General features: G+C 55.2%; 2 protein-coding genes across 2 annotated transcripts in view; both read right to left on the bottom strand.

The window, feature by feature from the left end:
• Window positions 1–6,930: 6,930 nt before the first annotated feature.
• On the bottom strand, window positions 6,931–17,006 carry LSS (lanosterol synthase). The gene is made up of 20 exons (XM_026084829.1): window positions 16,873–17,006; window positions 16,359–16,467; window positions 15,871–15,992; window positions 15,442–15,538; window positions 14,474–14,609; window positions 14,134–14,242; window positions 13,660–13,778; window positions 13,110–13,207; window positions 12,947–12,974; window positions 12,253–12,309; window positions 11,453–11,524; window positions 10,693–10,743; window positions 10,395–10,544; window positions 9,966–10,062; window positions 9,679–9,784; window positions 9,064–9,129; window positions 8,540–8,620; window positions 8,089–8,259; window positions 7,552–7,630; window positions 6,931–7,214 (listed from the first exon to the last, which is right to left on the bottom strand). The coding sequence occupies exons 1-20, from the start codon at window positions 16,949–16,951 to the stop codon at window positions 7,029–7,031; spliced, it is 2,013 nt and encodes a 670-aa protein (XP_025940614.1). The 5' UTR covers window positions 16,952–17,006; the 3' UTR covers window positions 6,931–7,028.
• Window positions 17,007–17,532, bottom strand: part of LOC112975119 (protein S100-B-like) — a 2,496-nt gene continuing 1,970 nt past the window's right edge. Inside the window, exon 3 of the mRNA XM_026084828.1 lies at window positions 17,007–17,011. Coding sequence (XP_025940613.1) covers window positions 17,007–17,011 — 5 coding nt within the window. The remainder of the gene's footprint in view (window positions 17,012–17,532) is intronic.

Below are 17,532 nucleotides of genomic sequence, written 5' to 3'. Positions count from 1 at the left end.
CAGAGCTGCAGGGCTGCCAGAGGGAGCAGAGCAGACAGCCGAGCCCTCTGCCCCGCCGCACGCCTGCTGCCATGCACGCAGCCAGCCCCGGGCCAGGCACCTGCACTGGCCCACGGACACCCCGGCTGCCCTGGGCTCGCCAGGCCTGCGAGGTGCCCAGCRGACGGGGCGCAGCGCTGCAGCACAGCACTTTCAGGCCCCGCGGCCCCGGTACCCCCACGGCAGCCCCCACGGCAGCCGGGAGCCTGGGGCAGAGCAGGGGGGCTCACCCGGGGCTGCCCTTCTCCCCAGCCCCATCACATCCAGGCGCCCTTTGCCTGCCTCCCCTAGCTTCCAGCCATGGCCTTGCCGTGGGTTTCTGCTGTGCTCGAGGGTCTCACTGTGCTGCCATGGCAGGGACCCACATCCCCAGCCCAGCCCCGGCCCCAGGGACAGCAGCCACCGAGGGCTACGTTGGCCCCTGTCCCCCTGCCATGGGGGGATCAGGGTCACCAGGCCAGGAGAGCAGCTTCTTCTGGCAGCTATTTGCAAATGACATCCTTACCCTGCCCACAGATGGCATTTGCATCGGGCCAGGAGATGGGGGAAGAGAGCAGCATCCAGGGACAAGGGCTGCAGCACCCCAGCTTTGTATTAGCTTTTAGTTTCTTGCTGGAAGGGGAATCCCAGCACACTACAATATATTTTGCAATGAGGGGAGGTACTGGGCATCTTGGTGCACAGTAGGCTGGTATCACTGTAACTATTTAGGGCATCCTCAACTTGCCTTGTGTTGTGGGTGTGAGCCTATGGAGCTCCTTGCGCTGAAGCTTATACCATTAAGCCTTCAAAGTGAGTAAACCTCATGCAGAAATACCTAGCTTGCTGCCAATAAAAAATCACTAGGGCTAGATAAGGTATTTGCTTTTGGACAAAATTTCTAGTGTTTTTGCTTCTGAGTGTGGCATTCAAGCAGTTACCTGCTGCAACTGGACAAATATTAAAGCAATAGAAAGCCTTCAAGAAGTCCTTATCACATTTGTGATGAAAAAGCTTATAAGAGTGCACAAGTAGGACTGTTCCTGGCACATTTCCTTGCTGAAGTTCTTACCTGCTACAGGTATTTGAGCTACCCCGTGTACTGAAATAAACTTCCCTCTGAGCTGCAGACGTAATTGGGTCTGCACATCTACCTTAATTGACAAAAACTGACATAGGGTTAAAGCACAACATGAGCTGCTCGGTCCTAGTGTTAAAAGGACTGCATATTTGACTGCATTGGACAGCAGGATCTATATGTGCAATAAAACTTGGAAATGTCTTTCACAATTACTTCGGATTCTTGCATATTAAACTAAATAGATTCATCCAAACCCTGTTAGTTGCAAAGAAAGCGGGGTTTAAGTTCTGGGTACTGCCTCTGAGAAATTCTGCATGTTTTGCAGAGTGATTCTGCTACTCAAGTGCAGGTCTCCAAGGAAAAGGGGTAGATCCCGTCCCCCTCCTAAAAATTGAACCATTGTTCTCCCATGCATCAAGTAGTATCTTGGGTGTAGTGTTCCTCAAGCCATCTCTGGGAACTACAAATGACTTCCAGGTCAGCGGTGGGTGAACAAACTGGGGATTGAAAACTCACTGAACTTTTATGATGAAGTGAAGTCAAACTGTGACTGCAGGGTATGGATCAAAATACTTAAGTGGAATAAACCAGGAATATGGCCTCTGTGCTGCACAGTTCACAGACGCCTGAGCCATCACTTTGGAAGTGTGTGGATGATGAACGCTGGTTGGGGATGGCAGGCAGGACCTGACCTTGCATTGCTTTGCTAAAGGCTTAAAATTAGCCTGAGGATGCAGCCATTCTGTGTGTTCCTGGGGAAAAAAAACAACTTGCTTTTGCTATTTGAGATCAGATGCAGGAAGCCAGTCCATTAGGCAAACTGAGAGTGCTGGTCCCGATACAGCCTCAGTCGCAGCAGTCAGGAGAGCAGATCAGTGCAAACAGCAGACATTGTACTAGCGGATACACTGCAGTTTTCTGGTTTTATTCCCCTCTCTGAACGAGGGCCTGCTACAGATACAGCGATGCTCTGAATTTTAGTCTCAGCATTCATGTCCTATTTCCCTCAGGTTTGGCCACCGCTGGACTTTGCTTTTCATGTCATTCCAAGGTTTAAATGTTGACTGGTTCTCAGATGCAGAGAAGCAAAAAGCTGATTAGCATTACTGCTAGCTCCAGGGCTGAGAAAACTTCTTGGGGGAAAGGTTGACATCAATTATTTGGATTATTTGGCCACTTAGGAAGAAAGCAGAGAAACTGAAAGACAAGACTGGGCTCCCTGTGGCTTGCAGAGAGCAACCTGGTTTGCTCTCTGGGGCAGCCGCATTGCCACGCTCTCTACCAGCTCCAGCCTAGAGTTGCTTTAAGGTAATTCACTCTGGCATCGCTTCATCTGGGACACGACAAAACAGGTGGAATTGGGTCAGATTAGCTTTGTTCTAGCAGAACAATACAGGTTTATTTGGATGCCCTTTTTTAAACCTTAGCAGAGGACTTCTGTGCAAGGAAGGCGTAATTCTTGCCTGTCTGACTTCAGAGATGAGAGCGAATCACTCTGGAGACCTGGGCAGTAGACCGGGAAACAGCTGCAGCCAAGCAGTACAACACAGCTGGCTGTGGGCTACTTATCACTTGACATAGTCAGTGTTGGATGGAAGCCCATAAACTGCTCTACATGACCCAGACACAAAATCCAGCAATATGTGCTTGGAAGTTGGTAGCATTATGCCAGGTATACACCGTATAAAGACCCAGGATCTTGCACAGGGACCTTCAGGTGGTTTTTGTCAACCCATAAGCTCAGGTAAATATATCATAGGACAAACCTTTCTCTTTCTAGACCCCCTGAATTTTTCCGGTTGTCTTCTTATTTTGGCACATCCCATGTTTCTCTCCCTTTGGGATGTCTCACTCCTGGAACACAAGCCCTTGCTGATAGATGCAGCTTCCCAGTGGTGTTTCTGGGTGCTGAGTAGGACAAGGCTCCACTTGGTTTCACCCACGCTGGCCTCTTCAGGTGCTCAGCAAGTGCATCAACTCGGCAGCAACATTGAGAGCAGCGGAGAACAGGAACTCGACTGACACCATCATACCCAGGAAGCGGTAAAGGAGAGGGAGAGTCAGACATCCCCAGCCTCTGAAACATTAGCGTGACTTCCAAACCCATCCCTTGGTTGTTTCACCTCCCTGCTCATGCCTTTCCCTCCCAATTTTGCTGGTACTATAGAGAAAATATATCCACTGAAGTACCCTCAGCGCTTGCTTTCTCCCATGCCATGTTAGCCCTGCAACGTGCACGACTGTCAGAAGCTGACAACCTGTAATACTAACAGCAGAACATCATTTTTAGTGTTTTGCATTTTCATTTTGCATTAGTATATTGCATTTTCAACATATGTTTTGTAGCAGCTGGCTAAACCAATCTGAGATGAGCTTAATGCAGCTGGATGAGCTTAATGCAATTTTATACCTGTGTGCTGGAGACCAGAATCCCAGCATGGAGTGGACTATACAGCACAGATATATGCATGGAGCTGGACCAGACAAGGGCTTGTTTAACTTCTCTCTTTACCTCGTTGCCAGATGCGGCCTCACAGAGTTGGCGAGCGATGTGCTTGTGTCAGATATTAGAGTGCCAATTGATATGGAGATCCATATCTTTTTTATTCTGTACTTAGCAGAAAATAGCGCATCGCGTCGGGAGTGTTTTCAGGGCTTTGCTTTTGATCTGTAAAGCAGCGTGAAAATCCCTGAGCAAGTTTAATGATGCAGTAAAGCTAGAGCTTCTCTAGGAGTAAAGACTGTTGCCTGCTAATAAGTTAATCAACAAAGCCTGGCTTTCCAGGTGAAGAATTAATTAACCCCAAGTGCTTCACAGGCTGGCTGCCATAGTAACAAGGGGACAGGTGAGGGGGGACAGAAAAGGTTTGGTCTGAGAAGGTGAGTTTAAGTAGGCAACTCCCAATATGTAAGGCAGAGCATCTCCTTCCCCTTTACCCCTGCAAATGCTAAGCTTCCTGGGTCAACGCTTTTGTCGCAGTTTAGGGAGTCTTCTGCTTGCAGGCCAAAGCAATCTGTACTTCCAGTGTGGCTGAGCAACTTGAAGGTCCCCTGTCCTGCTCACCATCTGCATATGCTGCATTCAGCACAAGCACTGGGCAGGGGCGAGTCCGGGAGGGTAACACCACGGGGGCTGGTGGGTTTACAGCAATCCTACTCACCTTCACCGTGCTTTGCATTTCCAACAGGCCACAGGTGTTGCCTGTATCCGAGGCATAGGAAACAGCTTTCATACTCTATTTAGGAATCATAATTATGGTTTTGTACTCTGTACAGAAACCAGCTTAGTTTATGAGCTGGACATGTTACTTCTGCTTGTGGTAAGGAAATGGTCAGGTTGCTGGAAAAGCCAGCTGCCATTGATCCAAAGAAGTAACCAGTCCAGCATCCCAACTTCTGAAAGAAATCTAGCTTCCCAACTTCTTAGACATAATTGGTGTGGTTTTTTAAATTGACCAGGACTCTCTTGGAAATCAGTTTAAGCTCAACTAGAGCAGCTGCATGAACAGCAAAAGCTGCAAACTAACTCCATGTACATGGAAACAAGAAGTATGAAAAATGTTTTACTTAAATATCAAACTTCTGGATCTCTTCAGTGACTTTTTTGGTCTTTGTCTCTCTTGTCTATCTTGATATAATCATATGTATGATATCCAGGGGATAAGAAAGTGCTATTAGTTTCTGCTCTACTCTTAAAGTAGGATTTAAGTCCAAATCCCCATGGGTATTTAGGCATCCAAACAACCTCTGAAACCCTTGAGAACAAGGCACTTTTGTGTCTTGAGCTCTTCCCAAAGAAACCAGGTGAGGCTGCCCAGATAGATCTGCTCAGAAGCCAGGTTTGACATCATGTCTCCTGGCCTACCTGACCTCACCCCCCCCCCTCCCACTCAGGAACAGGACAAAAACAAAGTTCAGGCGGAAACCCCAAATCAACAGGTTTGGTTTAGCTTTAAAGAGAAGCTATTTGCTGCCTAATATCTCTACTTTATCTGATCTAATGACACACATTAGCTTTTAGCCCATGACTCTCCCTCTGCATAACAAAGGAAACATTTTCCTACCCCAAAGCTGAAGGAAAGTTCCTGGAATTCCAAGGGAGGAAAGAAAATAAATACCATTCAATAAGTTTAGGGTCCTGCCTTGCAACTTTTACGATCATAATTTTGTTTGGTGAAAGAGCAAGATGTTCTCAAGCCAAAGACCTAGGTGGAAACCAAACTGCCACATCCTCTCAGGATGCACAACTCCATAACGCTTGAATCAGTTCAGCTGCAGTTGGAAGAAAGCTTGTTAAACACCACTCCCTGCTTGTGATCACATGCAAAGATGAAAACAAGATCATCTGTACAGGGCATAAATGAAGCTAGAGAACTCCGGTATCCATCATCACAGATCTTTGCCCCTTTACTAACTAAAGTGTTGGTAATGAAAACAGGATCACAGCGCTAAAACAGCTGCTTCTTTGCAGCACTCCTAAGGACATCATGTTGTTTTGAGCATTAGGTAACTGCATACCATTGGGGGAGAAAAAAAACAAAAACAAACAAAAAAAACACTTGCAATAATATATGAAAGGACACTGGTTTTAGCAAGTTTTCCTATGATGACTTAAAAATATCTTCCTGTTTTTGATGGAGAACATTGAGGTGCTTTAAATGCACAGTATTATCACAGAGAGGTTTAAAGGAGCCCAGAATTTGAAAAAGGCAAACAAGGCTGTCAAAACAGCCCAAGTTGAGTTTGCTTGAATAAGCTTTTCAATTTAACAAGGGCAAGAGGATGGAGCATATTCTTAGCAAGCCTGGAGACCACACCAAACAGCAAGGGATACGTGGGAGGGCAGAGCAGCTACTAAGAGGCTGGAAAAAACAGACTGGTGACCCAAATCAGGCTACAGGCCGTTGCTGGACAAGCTCCCTGCTGCCTGGGACACACACCAGGGCAGGCCAAGGAGACCAGCATACAGCTACATACCACAAGCAACGCCATTAGTAATTTATTAACCTTTCACTCAGCATGACTTCCAGCTCCGATGACAAAAAGGAAATGCCCCAACACACCACTGCCCAGAGGCATCCCCTCCTCTCCCCGTGACGGAGGGTGCCAGAAGGCACAAATGGCCTCCAGTGCAACTCATCCCCGCTAGAAAACTAGCGTGCCCGCTGCGCTGGGGGAAGGCTGGAGCCCAGGAGACCCAGGCTTCGTCCCTGACACCTCAGTGCTTTCTGCCTCAGTTTTTCTGTCTGGTTTTTTCAAAGCGGGAACAATGCTGGCAACTTCCCCTGCGAGGCTCTGGGAAGCCAGGTACCACTGGGAAAAACAGGTGAAGCACTCCTCTTTCCTAACCAGCTGGGGGGACAGATGCTCTTCCCCTCCCAGTGACGGCTCCAGAGCAGAGAGCACTTCAAAGGCAGTTTTTCGCACTCACACAGCGGAGGCTGGTTCAGCAGGGTGTATAGCGTACCCCATCACAATGCTGGGCACAGGGAAAACCCCAAATCCCACACTCTTGCTGCAGACAGACAACCTGAGAGAGCCGGGACAGCACAAGGGGAAAATAAAGACAGCTTTGCTCTACCCAGGATGAGAGATCAAGTCTGTCTAGATGTCTAATACAATATAGCTGGGCAGCTTTCTCTTTGCAGATCATAGTTTGATCCAAAAAGGCACCCTGATGCATGTCCTGTGGGGGAGGATATACCCAGAGAGAGTCTTTCAAAAAGCTGAGTCTTAGAAAAGGGTCAACAGAAAGCGAACAGGGACCCAGCGGCACCATGGCAGCACTCTCCTCCCTGGGAGAGGCAGTGGTCCAGGGCTGCGGTAAGACCAGCATTGAGATCCTGCAGGAGGAAATAGCCCTGTGCCCCCACGCGGCAGGCAATAGCAGAGACAATTTGGAGGCCACAGTGTCCGCAATGGCCCGGGCTCAGGCGGACAAGGCCTCCTCTGGGGTTTTCCCTGCCCCAGAGGAAGATCTGGGCTGCAGTTGCCCAGCGAGAGGGCTGCTGGGATGCAGCCGGGAGAAACGCCCCAGCGTCCAGATGGGGAAGACATTGCGGTAGGAAGTGTAGCTGACGGCGCATGACTTGTTGAACACTCCAGCAATGTTCTCCTGAGAGAGAGAGAGAGAGAAAAACAGCAAGGCGGTGTGAGTGACAGGGGACCCACTGCAACCCCCTCATCCATGCTCCTCACTGTAGCATCGCCCTCTCTGGAAGCACTTCCCTCTACCCCACGTGAGCCTTGGGCTGCTGTTTCACTACCACAAGCAGCCAGTTGTGTCCAGGACATAGGGCCGAGCTCATCTCCTCCCTGGGGCCCCCCCAGCAAAGCCCACAATTGGCTTCTCTCACAGATAAGAGAACGCGCTATTGCAATAGCTGCACGGTGCCCAGGACACCTGCAACACCAGAGGAACCCCTTGGAGAGACAAGAATGGATCTACATACCTGAGGCCAGTCCCCGTTGGGCAGCTGTTTATCGATCAAGCTTTTGATGCCCCTTTCCAGCACGCTAATATCAGGGTACCTGCAAAGCACAGAAGAGATATAAACACTCCCAAATCTGGACTGTCCATGTACCCCCATCCACATGCTTAGGGAACTCAGCCACCTCCAGGCTCCCCATGCTTGTCCCCAGCATGCCAAGTGCTTTGGGAAGACCCCTTACAACCCTAGGACACTAGACATTATAAATATGGCAAAACTGTCCCAGGCCTGAGGCTTGAGGTTGTGACCCAGACTCCTGCTTTGCACAGGCCACCCTTCCCCCAGGCATCAAGAACCTCACCAGCCCGTGGATCACAGCTCCAGCCAGTCCCTCACCGCAGCAGGCTTGTGATCGACAGCATCTTTCAGGAAATGTCATATGGCACACGGCTGGGCCCAGGGCTCATGCCAGCTCTTCCCTATAACTTGGCCTGCATTTCCTATCTCACCGGGAACTCCAGGCCACGCAGTGCCTGAAGAGGCGAGGGCTGCTCCTACCTGACAGCCATGAGCCCCAGCAGGGCCCAGCACGTATTGTGGACCTGCGACGTGGCACTCTGCACATACACGCGCTGCTCGCATGACTCAAAGTCTTCTCCCCAGCCACCATCCGCCATCTGCTTGGAGAGCAGGAACTGGCAGGCCCGGGCCACCTCTCTGCACGCAGCCCTGCAACGATGGGGCAGAGAATCAGGTGGGGCTAGGGGCCAAGGAGAGTTTGCGCCCGCGCACCCCAGTCACAGATGGGAGCCATGCTCTACCATGCCCATGGTGGGGGGGCTGCCCGAGAGAGTTTGAGCCTCAGGCAGCGAGTGCCCTGGTCGTATCACAGGCACAAAATTTGGGAGGAGGAGAGCTTGGGCCAGCCAGGAGATCAGCTCAGCCCCACCACATGGTCCTGCCTCTGCCAAGAGAGAGGGGCAGGGGAACCATACTGCCCCTCACTCACCCGTTGCGGTACGTGTGCTGCATACTGGCAAACGCCTCCAGGCCAAACCAGGTGCCGTAGGTGAAACAAACCCCCCAGCTCCTAGGAGGGAGGGGAGAGCAGTAGTGTCAGGTTTGCACAGCCCAGGGTAGACGCAGGCTGCCACGCTGCTGTGGTCAGAGCAAGCGCAGAGCTAGGCAGAGGCACCGGACCCTGCAGTCCATGTTTGCTAAGGCACAACCACGTCCAGTCCCACCAGGACTGCTCCCAGCTCGCTCAGGAGGCAGCAGTCGCTCAGGCACCAGAGGAGGTGGAGCTGCACCAGCCCCCAGGGATTGCCCAGGCCTTGTGCGGCATGCGAGGTGCCTGCTCCATCTGGGCTGGAGGGAGAGGACAGGAGCACGAAGCACGCAGCAGCTGAAGGGGGAGGAATCGGCCCCCACTTGCCCTTCCCACACATCCTGCCAGCCAGGAGCACTTGCCTCCATGGTCCCTCTTGACCTGGGGCTGCTGGGGGAAAGCTAGGCCCTGGGAGCACTGCTTACCCTTCCCACGACCCGTCGGCTCGCTGCGTCCTCCGACAGAAGTCCAGGCCCTTCTGCAGAGTCTCTCTGGTCAGGAGAAAGATGCCTGCTTCAAAAGCAGCCCAAGCTGCCTGTGCAGCTGTCGGTCCCTCTGAGGATTTGGTGGGCCCCCATTATAAGATGGCCCAAGAGGCAAGAGAGAGCAGACAGGCAGCCCCACGGTCCCCAGGGGGGACCCGACAGGATCTCACAGTCAAATCATGCACCATTTGGATGCTTTTCTGCCACGAGCTGGCACATGACAGGAAACTCAGCTGGCAACTGGCTGCCAGATCGAGGCAACTGCTAAGCGAAGAGACAGGCAGTTTCTTCACCAGTTCCCCCCGCCTCATGCCATCAAGACAAGTGGCCTGTGCCCTGCTCCTTGAGCCAGGCTAGGCCCCAGCCTCTTATGGGAGGCTCTGGTTTGGAGATGTCAGCAGCATCCCAGCCTTGAATGTGCCAAGGGCGGCTCCACGCCAACACAGAGGCCCCTGACAAGGCTCAACAGGGCCTGTGACAACGGGGGCCGTGGCAGGCAGCATGGGTCACTGCAGCCTGTCTCCCCCCTGCCCCACTCTCCTCCGAGTGTCTCACCTGATCTCGGGGGCTCTGTGCTCAGGGAACACCTCGTGAAAGTGTCTGAGCGCCTGCATGACAGCCGACGTGCACTCCACGTAGGTGTAGTCAATCATGATGTCACCTGCCAGGGGGAGGAGGACAGCAATGCAACAACCGGCAGCACACTGCCAACCCCTTCCCTGGCCCCAGTGCACGCTCACCCTGCAGAGGGACCTGGGGCAAAGCCAGGCACCTGCCGGGCACGGCAGGGCCAACCCCCTTTGCAGCGGGCGGGACAACCAGCCCCACACAGCTCCCCTTACCAAACACCTCCGAGGGGTTCAGCAGCTCCAGTAAGTGACCTCCTCGCTTGGTTTCATATGTGGCAAAGCCTCCATCGGAGTTTCTCATGCTCAGCAACTGCCCGGACAAGCAGAGAGTGGGGACTGGACTGGCCCACAGCCAGCGCCAACCCAATCCACCCCCGAGCCGGGTGTGAGGACAGAGTCAAGCCCATAAGGCTGGCAAATAATCCACATCCCAACCCAGTCATAGGCACATCCAATCTGGACCATCACTCCAGAGACTTGTATCACAGTAAATATGGTGTCACCACTGCTATTAGCAGGCCACAGGCCTTGTACCGGCTTACCCAATACCAGGCCTAACAACTCATCAGGCCTTGCCTTCTCCTATTTTAGCTCAGTTTAGCTATCTGCACTTCTTGCAGCCCCAGTTTTTGCAGCACTTACCACGTTCACGGCGTCAAAGAGGCGCTCAGAGGGGACGAGCTTGGTTATGAAGGGGCACTTCTCCTGCAGCAGCATCACCGACTTCAGCCCCTCTGCCGTGCAGTCAGCCACGATCCAGCCACAGTCCCGGGTGCTGAAGGGGAAGCCACCCTGGGGAAGGGTCAGGAGGGCTCAGCAGCTTCCCCCAGACTTGCTCGGCCCTTGCACAGAGGAAGTCACTGCCCCTCAGTCCCATCCCCTCTGCCCAAATTGCTGCCCCAGTCGCTCATCCCACAGCAGCCAGCTCCAGCTGTTGTACCTTGTTCATATGGCGATAATATTTCTGGTAGTCGGGTGGGTTCTCTGGGATCTGCAGAGGACAAGAGCAACAGTGAAGGCAGGCCAGAGATGGCTGGCAGCAGAGACGTGCTAAAACCATGGCAAGAACAGAGCTCTATGGGCCTGAGCACCATCCACCCTTTACTGAGGGAGGCAGCCAAGACCAAAGGCTGGCTCTGGAGCAGCGAGAAATCACCTTTGGGCCTGATATTCTCTGAGTAAATCCTGTCCCCTCTTCATTGCTTTCCCACCAGGAAGCCATCCACTTTCAATGCTCCTTTTGCCAGCACCATAAGCAAGACCTATAGCTGCATCTGTTGTCAAGCCACCCGTGACCCCACAAGCCTCGACAGCAGGAGCTGAGCCCATGTGGTTACTAGCCAAGGAAGCCAGATTTCCCAGCAGAATATCTCAAACGTGGTCACTGGGCAGGATGAGGGGCAAAGAGTCTCGAGCTCTGTTTCCCAGCTTTTCTTAGCCCAAGGAAGCCAACCCGTATGTCCCACAGGACTTTGCAGAGCGCCCTAGAGCCAGCCAAGGTCCTCTCCAGGTTGCAGAGGTCCTGTCCTTGATGTTTCCCAGCAAAAAGGATGCGGGAAACAAGAGGTTGTCCCCAGTGCTTTGCTAGTCCAGCCCTGCAGAAGAGCTCTTCAGAAGGCAGCAGAGGCATTAAACAGGGCTGTAAGACAACACAGTCTGCACAGCCAGCGCAACAGACACCACTGACCAGCTCTGCTCACCTGGCTGAACCTGAGGAACTCATGGGCGCTTTGGAGGCAGGACGTGAATTCAGGGATCTTCTGGGCTTCTGCCTGGAAACGGAGGCACACAGTCAGCAAGGAGCTGTGGCTGACACACATGTCCCTTGGGTAGAAGAGGAGGTACTGGGATCTCACTGACCTGCTGGTCTAGGTGCAATCAACTCCTGCCCTTCATATAGTTCTTCCCATAGGTTTGCATTCATACTTTGCTCGTATCCATCTGACTGTTTCCACTAGAAGATTCTACAATTGGAGCTGAACTAGCTGTTGTTGCCGGTACTGGAGAGAGGCATTTGCCTGGCCAGGGTAGGGACTTATCTGGGCAACCACATCGCCCTCCCAAAAGCACACCCACCACAGCTAGCACCCCAGCGCTTCAAAGCGGGGATCCTGCATGCTCTCCCCGCCAGACGGGCAGGCTCCGGGGCCAAGCAGAGCACAGAGGAAGAGCCAGGGTTTTACCACAGGCTGCAGCAACAGGGAAACCTAACCTGACCCATTCGGCAACATCAAGGCCTCTTGCTTTGAAAGCCGCTGGCAATGCTGGGCTGCGCCAGCTGCACTAGGCACCTTACGTGCCACTAGGGCCTGGGTGGTGGAGGTAACAGGTCAACAGCTCTGAGAAGGAGCATGTTCACCCAGCCCTGGTGTACAATGTGATGCCAGGATCCGCACAGCAGAGCTCGGAGGGGATGCGCAATTGGAACCACTGGTATTTGGGGATGGGCCAGGAGAGGCCACTTTCCTGAGGCAGCACACAGCCCTGAAGGGAGCATTACCTCCAGAAAGGCTTGGACGGCAAAGGCAGTATCCCAGAGCTGGGATCCATTTGTCCCCTGGAAGAGAGAGTAGGCAGTGAGAGGCAGCTGCCTGTGGCAAGAGGGCAGCCTGTCCCAGCCATGGGGTCTCTGGGGCAGCACCTCCCTCCTGCATTACCCCCCATGAGCTCCCTCCCCCTTGCGTCTCAGTTCCAGGTTGTGCAGCACCATGGCTGATGCACAGGCACAGAGGGGACAGACACAGCAGCACAAGGATGGCAAGGGGATAGGAAATCAGACTGCCAGCACAGCCTGTGCCAGGCACAGCCAGGACAGGAGAGGCAGCCAGGGATGAGGAGCAGAGGGAGGCAATGGCCAGGAGAAGTATGGCTGTGCGCACATGCAGCATCTGAGCAGAGGGGCAGGGGCCTGCGTCATTGTGTCTTCCTCCTTCTCCTCTCCCAGAGCCTGTGGGAATGAAGGGGACAGAGGCCTCAAGCTGCCCCTCGGCGGACAGCCAGACACAGAGAGGCAGACCAGCAGGACAGACACTGTCCACTGCTGGCACAGGGGGACACAGGGGAAGTGGCAGTGAGACAGGCAAGGTGAGCTGTTGGGACCTTAGCCCCAGCATAAGCAAGCTATCCCATCCCACGAGCTGCCACGGCACGCCTGGGTCCCTCTCAGTCACAGCCGAAATCCCACAGCACTTCACCTGCATCTTCATGCCGTCGAGGCCCAGCCTGTGGGAGAAGAGAGCACAGTGCTGCAGCGCAGGCACAGCGAGAGTGCTGGGAAGGGGGCTGGAAGCCACAGTGTGCTCACGCAAATGGATCAGAACCCCGTGCTGTGCCAGGTGGGCCGTGCTCAGCCCTTACCAGAGATAATCCGGGATCCTGGAGACATGCTCCTGAAAAGCTGGGGAGTTCTCCCCATCCACGAACCAGCGAACCAGCATATTGATGGTCTTGGAAATCTGCCAAGAGAGCAGTATCATCACTGCCCTGGAGACAGCATCCTCCAGCCCCAGAGATGTACATCACTCCCACCCAGCACATAGCCCTGTAAAGGTCCCAGGCTTTGTCCCAACGGCTCAATCCATTGGGTCACCCTAAGTGTGGCACTCCGCCCAGCTCAGCCACGAGATTATCCCAGGGCTTCCCCCCAGGTCATTTCCCTGGACATGGGGAAAGGTGCCCCTCATCAGGGACCACAGCTGCCCCCATGTCCGCTGCATCTCCAGTGCCCTGTTAGCTGTGAGCTCTTTAGCATTAGGAGCAGCAGCAGTTGTGCCTGAGCAAGATCCGTTGGTTATGGTTGCAGGTCACACTGTGAAGGGCTAGGGGACCCCAGCCTAGTCCCTCAAGGGCACAAGAAGAAATAGAGCCAAGGGAAGGGCTTTTAAAGGGTCATTAGCAAGTAGCCTACCGGGCCAATGCTGATGCACTTGGTGAATCTGTCATCAGCTTTGATGTGGTCGTACAGCTCTGCCACAGCCCGCTGCCGCAGGGAGGTGCTGTGGTTGGCTTCGTACACATTCATGATGGCTGCAGGAGAAGAAAGGGACACGTAGTAAAAAAAACCTGCTTTGTGCGGTCAGAGCCACTTGGTGTGGTTGGCTGTGCCACTGCTCACACCACGACTATTTGAGGGAAATATGGGGATTATTCTGCCCCAAAGAAGCAAGAGGAGCCGGACACAAGGCCCCGCAGATCTCACGGAGGCAGAAGCTTGTGGATCACATGATCAGAGTTTCCGTTCTGGATCCAGGACGTGCACTGGTAGCTGGCAGTAGACCTTAGAGAGCCCCCATGGTACAAAGCAGCCTCAGCTCCATCACCAGCTTGTGCAAGGGCAGTAACATGGCAAGAGCCCTCCCGCCCCAGCCACCGCTGCACTCACCATAAGCCACCCCCAGAAGCCAGCTGTGCGGGGTGTACACATCGCAGGCGGCCACGTTGTTCCTCTGGGCTGGCCAGTCTATGCTGGCGTAGTCCTGCACGTACAGCTCCTGGCATGGGAGAACACAAGGCATCAGCCTGGCAGGTGCAAGCAAACACCCCGAGGCAGCTTATTGCAGACAGCTGGCTTTGCTACCTGGACAGAGAGACCACTGTCCCTGCGCAGGCAAGAGCTGTCACTTTGCGACCCAGAGGCTGGCCCCAAGGACATGGCTGGCACAGCGGCAGGTCAGGGAGCCACGTGTCCTTGTTGGGGAGCCCCACCAGGGTCACCTGCTTACCTGCCGCAAGCTCTGTATGAGCTCATCCTCTTCTGCTGACAGACGCTTGGCGTAACAGTAGCTCATGGGGAGGTAAACCTGGCGGCAGTGACACCAGAGCCGGGACGGGTGGGCTGGGAACCACGTAGGGAGCAGCCTGTTCACAACAGAGAAGGTACTAGCATGAGCGATAGGGAGGGCCAAGGGAGGCATGGAGAGATGATGTGCTGGCAGGGGGACGCCTGGAGCGGGGTGGGGTCCCTATCCCCTGCACCAGGCCCTTTGCTGCCAGTACAGCTGCAAAGGACAGAAGGGAACGTCCATGCAGCCTGGCCCCACACAGACCCTCCTCAGCAAGGCTGCTCCCTCCCCACCAGGGCCAGCAGAGACCTTTCTTGGGCAAACTCAGGCAGGGCAGGGAGGACCCTGAGCTCAGAGAGGAGGCAGAGAAGTCGGACCGGGGACACCTCTCCTCCCAGTGCAGTCTTGAACTGAACTGAACGCATCCGATGACAAAGCTCAAGCAGCCCTTGGCACTGGGCACCCTCCGATTTCTCCCAGGGGAAAACATTCATCATACTCTTTCCCTCTCTGACACCAAGGAGCTGCTCAGGACCCTCTGAGCGACCACGAGTGTGGGGGTTAGAGCTGACAGCCTTACACACAATAAGCTCTGTCCTGCTGGGGCCCAGGTCTGGTTGACCATGAGAGCAGAAGATAGTGGTAGCAGAGAGCTGATGGATATATCAAGGTCCCTATGGGTAAAGCTAACAGGGCCAAGCTCCAGCATATCACTTCAGTGCAGCGTTCAGTCCTGTCCACCCGCTGTCTGGCCTTGCTGCTGGTCTCCCAGCTCACAAGTGGCCGGAGCAGCCCCGGCTGCAGGCGGGGTGAGCCCCGTAAACACCAACGCTTGGGAGAGCTTGGGGGCCAAGGCTGACAGCAGGACTGACAACACTCCCCACTTCCACACCAAAGGCAGCACATACCACATCTCTGGGAGAAGCGTGTTCATTCCCTCCCAGCTGTAAACGTTCAACACAGCCAGCCAAAACTTCCCCCACGAAGGGATTCCCACAGCACCTCCTGCAGAGAGGGATATTAGCTCTCGGGGCTAATGCAACCACGCCAGTTCCCTGCTTTCTCCCACATCGCAGGATCTACTTCTCCCCACGTTTCAGAGCGTGCCGCTGGGGCTGGGACACATGCCAAAAAAACAGCAAGCAGACCATAGCCCGGAAACAAAACATGCTTCCTCAGGCTTAACCTGAAATGCAGGTGCCATCAAGGGCGAGCAAGCGCATCAGCTCCTCCACTGCCTGGCAGCCCCCCACGCTCCACTCAGCCCTCGGGGCCGGCCAAACCCCTCTCACCGGTGTCCCGGCCCCACGGCTGCTGTACCAGGCAGCAGAGCTGACCTTTGCTGTGCAGGTTGACACGGGCCCGCACAACATCAGGGTCATCCGGCCCAACCCCCAGGATCCTCAGGGCTGTGTAGTTGAGCGCTGTGCCGAACACTGTCGATTTGTCTTCCACATGCCTGTCACAAGCACACACACAGGACAGCCATCAGACACAACCCACTGCACAGGGCTTTCTCTGCCAGGGCAAAATGGGATGCTAGGGATGACTGTAGAAAAAAAAGACCCAACCCAGGTAGAAACATTTTTACTCCGCACTGCCCTGAAACACGTTACGCTTTGGGATAGCGCCAAGGAGGAGATGCAGCCAGGCTCTCGGCTCCAGTGGGCTCTGTGGCAAGGCACAACCCTGGAGTCCTCCCCAAGCAGTCTGGCAGCCACCCAGAGGTGTCATAGCTGCCACCTCCCGCTCCCCAAGCCCAGGCAGATTTGGCGGCAGCTCCACTTGGAGACACCACCACAAAAGACATCTCTCTGCTACTCACAAGCCCCAGCCGCCGTCCGGGAGCTGCACAGAGCGCAGGTAGCGCACCATCTCTTCCCGAAACCCTTCCGGCAGCTGGATCTTAGCAGTGTGGCAAGTGATGAGGAGACCTGGAAGATCAGGCAGACTCTCTCACCACATCCAACGCAGGGTGTTTACCCAGCTGAGAAGAGCGCGCCCTCTCCAGCCAGCACAGCCCAGGGCCTTGGCACGCTGCACCAAGACGTGACAGGGAGCCGCCCCCGTGCTCAGCGGTGACACTTCTGCCGACAAGGCAGAGACATGCTGGGATGTAGCAACACGCTAAATGTGCCAAGCCACGGCCAATTCGCCCCTTCCCGCCTCGGCGGAGGGAAGGGCCTCCCGTTAGGCCACGTCCTGCCCCCAGCTTGCGAGGCCGAGCAACGCTGAGCAGAGCAGGCCCGGAGCACCTGGGGGCTCCTCCTCGCCGCGAGGCAAAGCTGAGGGGTCACCCAGCAGCGGGCGGCAGCGCCGAGCACCCCGCCGCGACCGACCTGGGAGCAGGAAGAGCGGCCCGCCGTAATCGCCGGCCCAGTGCCCGTCCTCGGCCTGCAGGCCGGCGTAAAACCGCATGCCGTTGCGGGCTGCCTCCCGCGCCGTGTGAGCCGCCGGCAAGGGCCGCAGCACCTCATCCTGCGGGGAGACAGCACCTCAGCCTGGGGCCCCCTCCCCTCAGTCTGGGCCTCGGGAACCCCCCTCGGCCTGGGCCCTGGGGGCACCCCAGCCCCAGGGACGCCCCTCAGCCCCAGGGACACCCTCTAGTTGGGGACCAGAGGGCACCTCAGCCCCAGGGACCCCCCTCAGCCCCAGGACTCCCCCCCCAATTGCAGACTGGGGGCAACCTGAGCCCCAGGGACCTCCTCGAGTCCCAGGGACTCCCCCCAGTTGGGGGCCAGGGGGCACCTCAGCCCCAGGGACCCCCTCCCCTCAGTCTGGGCCTCGGGAACCCCCCCTCCAGCTGAGTCCTGGGGGCACCTCAGTCCCAAGGACGCCCCTCAGCCCCAGGGACCCCCTCCAGGTGGGGATCAGGGTGCACCTCAGCCCCAGGGACCCCCCCAGGTGGGGACTGGGGGGCACCTCAGCCCCAGGGACCTCCCCGAGCCCCAGGGACCTCCCCCAGTTGGCGACCGGGGGGCACCTCAGCCCCAGGGACC

This window comes from Apteryx rowi, unplaced genomic scaffold (genome assembly GCF_003343035.1).
Source record: "Apteryx rowi isolate R43461 unplaced genomic scaffold, aptRow1 scaffold_650, whole genome shotgun sequence".
Classification (NCBI taxonomy): domain Eukaryota; kingdom Metazoa; phylum Chordata; class Aves; order Apterygiformes; family Apterygidae; genus Apteryx; species Apteryx rowi.
Note: the sequence above shows the minus strand (reverse complement) of the source record. Positions and strands in the feature narration are given on the sequence as shown.

Excerpts from the sequence above, each read along its gene's own strand:
- LSS (XM_026084829.1), bottom strand. The coding sequence starts at position 16,951 with ATGCGGTTTTACGCCGGCCTGCAGGCCGAGGACGGGCACTGGGCCGGC. Across the intron at positions 9,130-9,678 it reads CACAGAGCCCCCGAGATCAG|AGAGACTCTGCAGAAGGGCC; the intron begins GTGAGACACTCG and ends TCTCCTGACCAG. Across the intron at positions 7,631-8,088 it reads CTGGGGCTCATGGCTGTCAG|GTACCCTGATATTAGCGTGC; the intron begins GTAGGAGCAGCC and ends TGTGCTTTGCAG.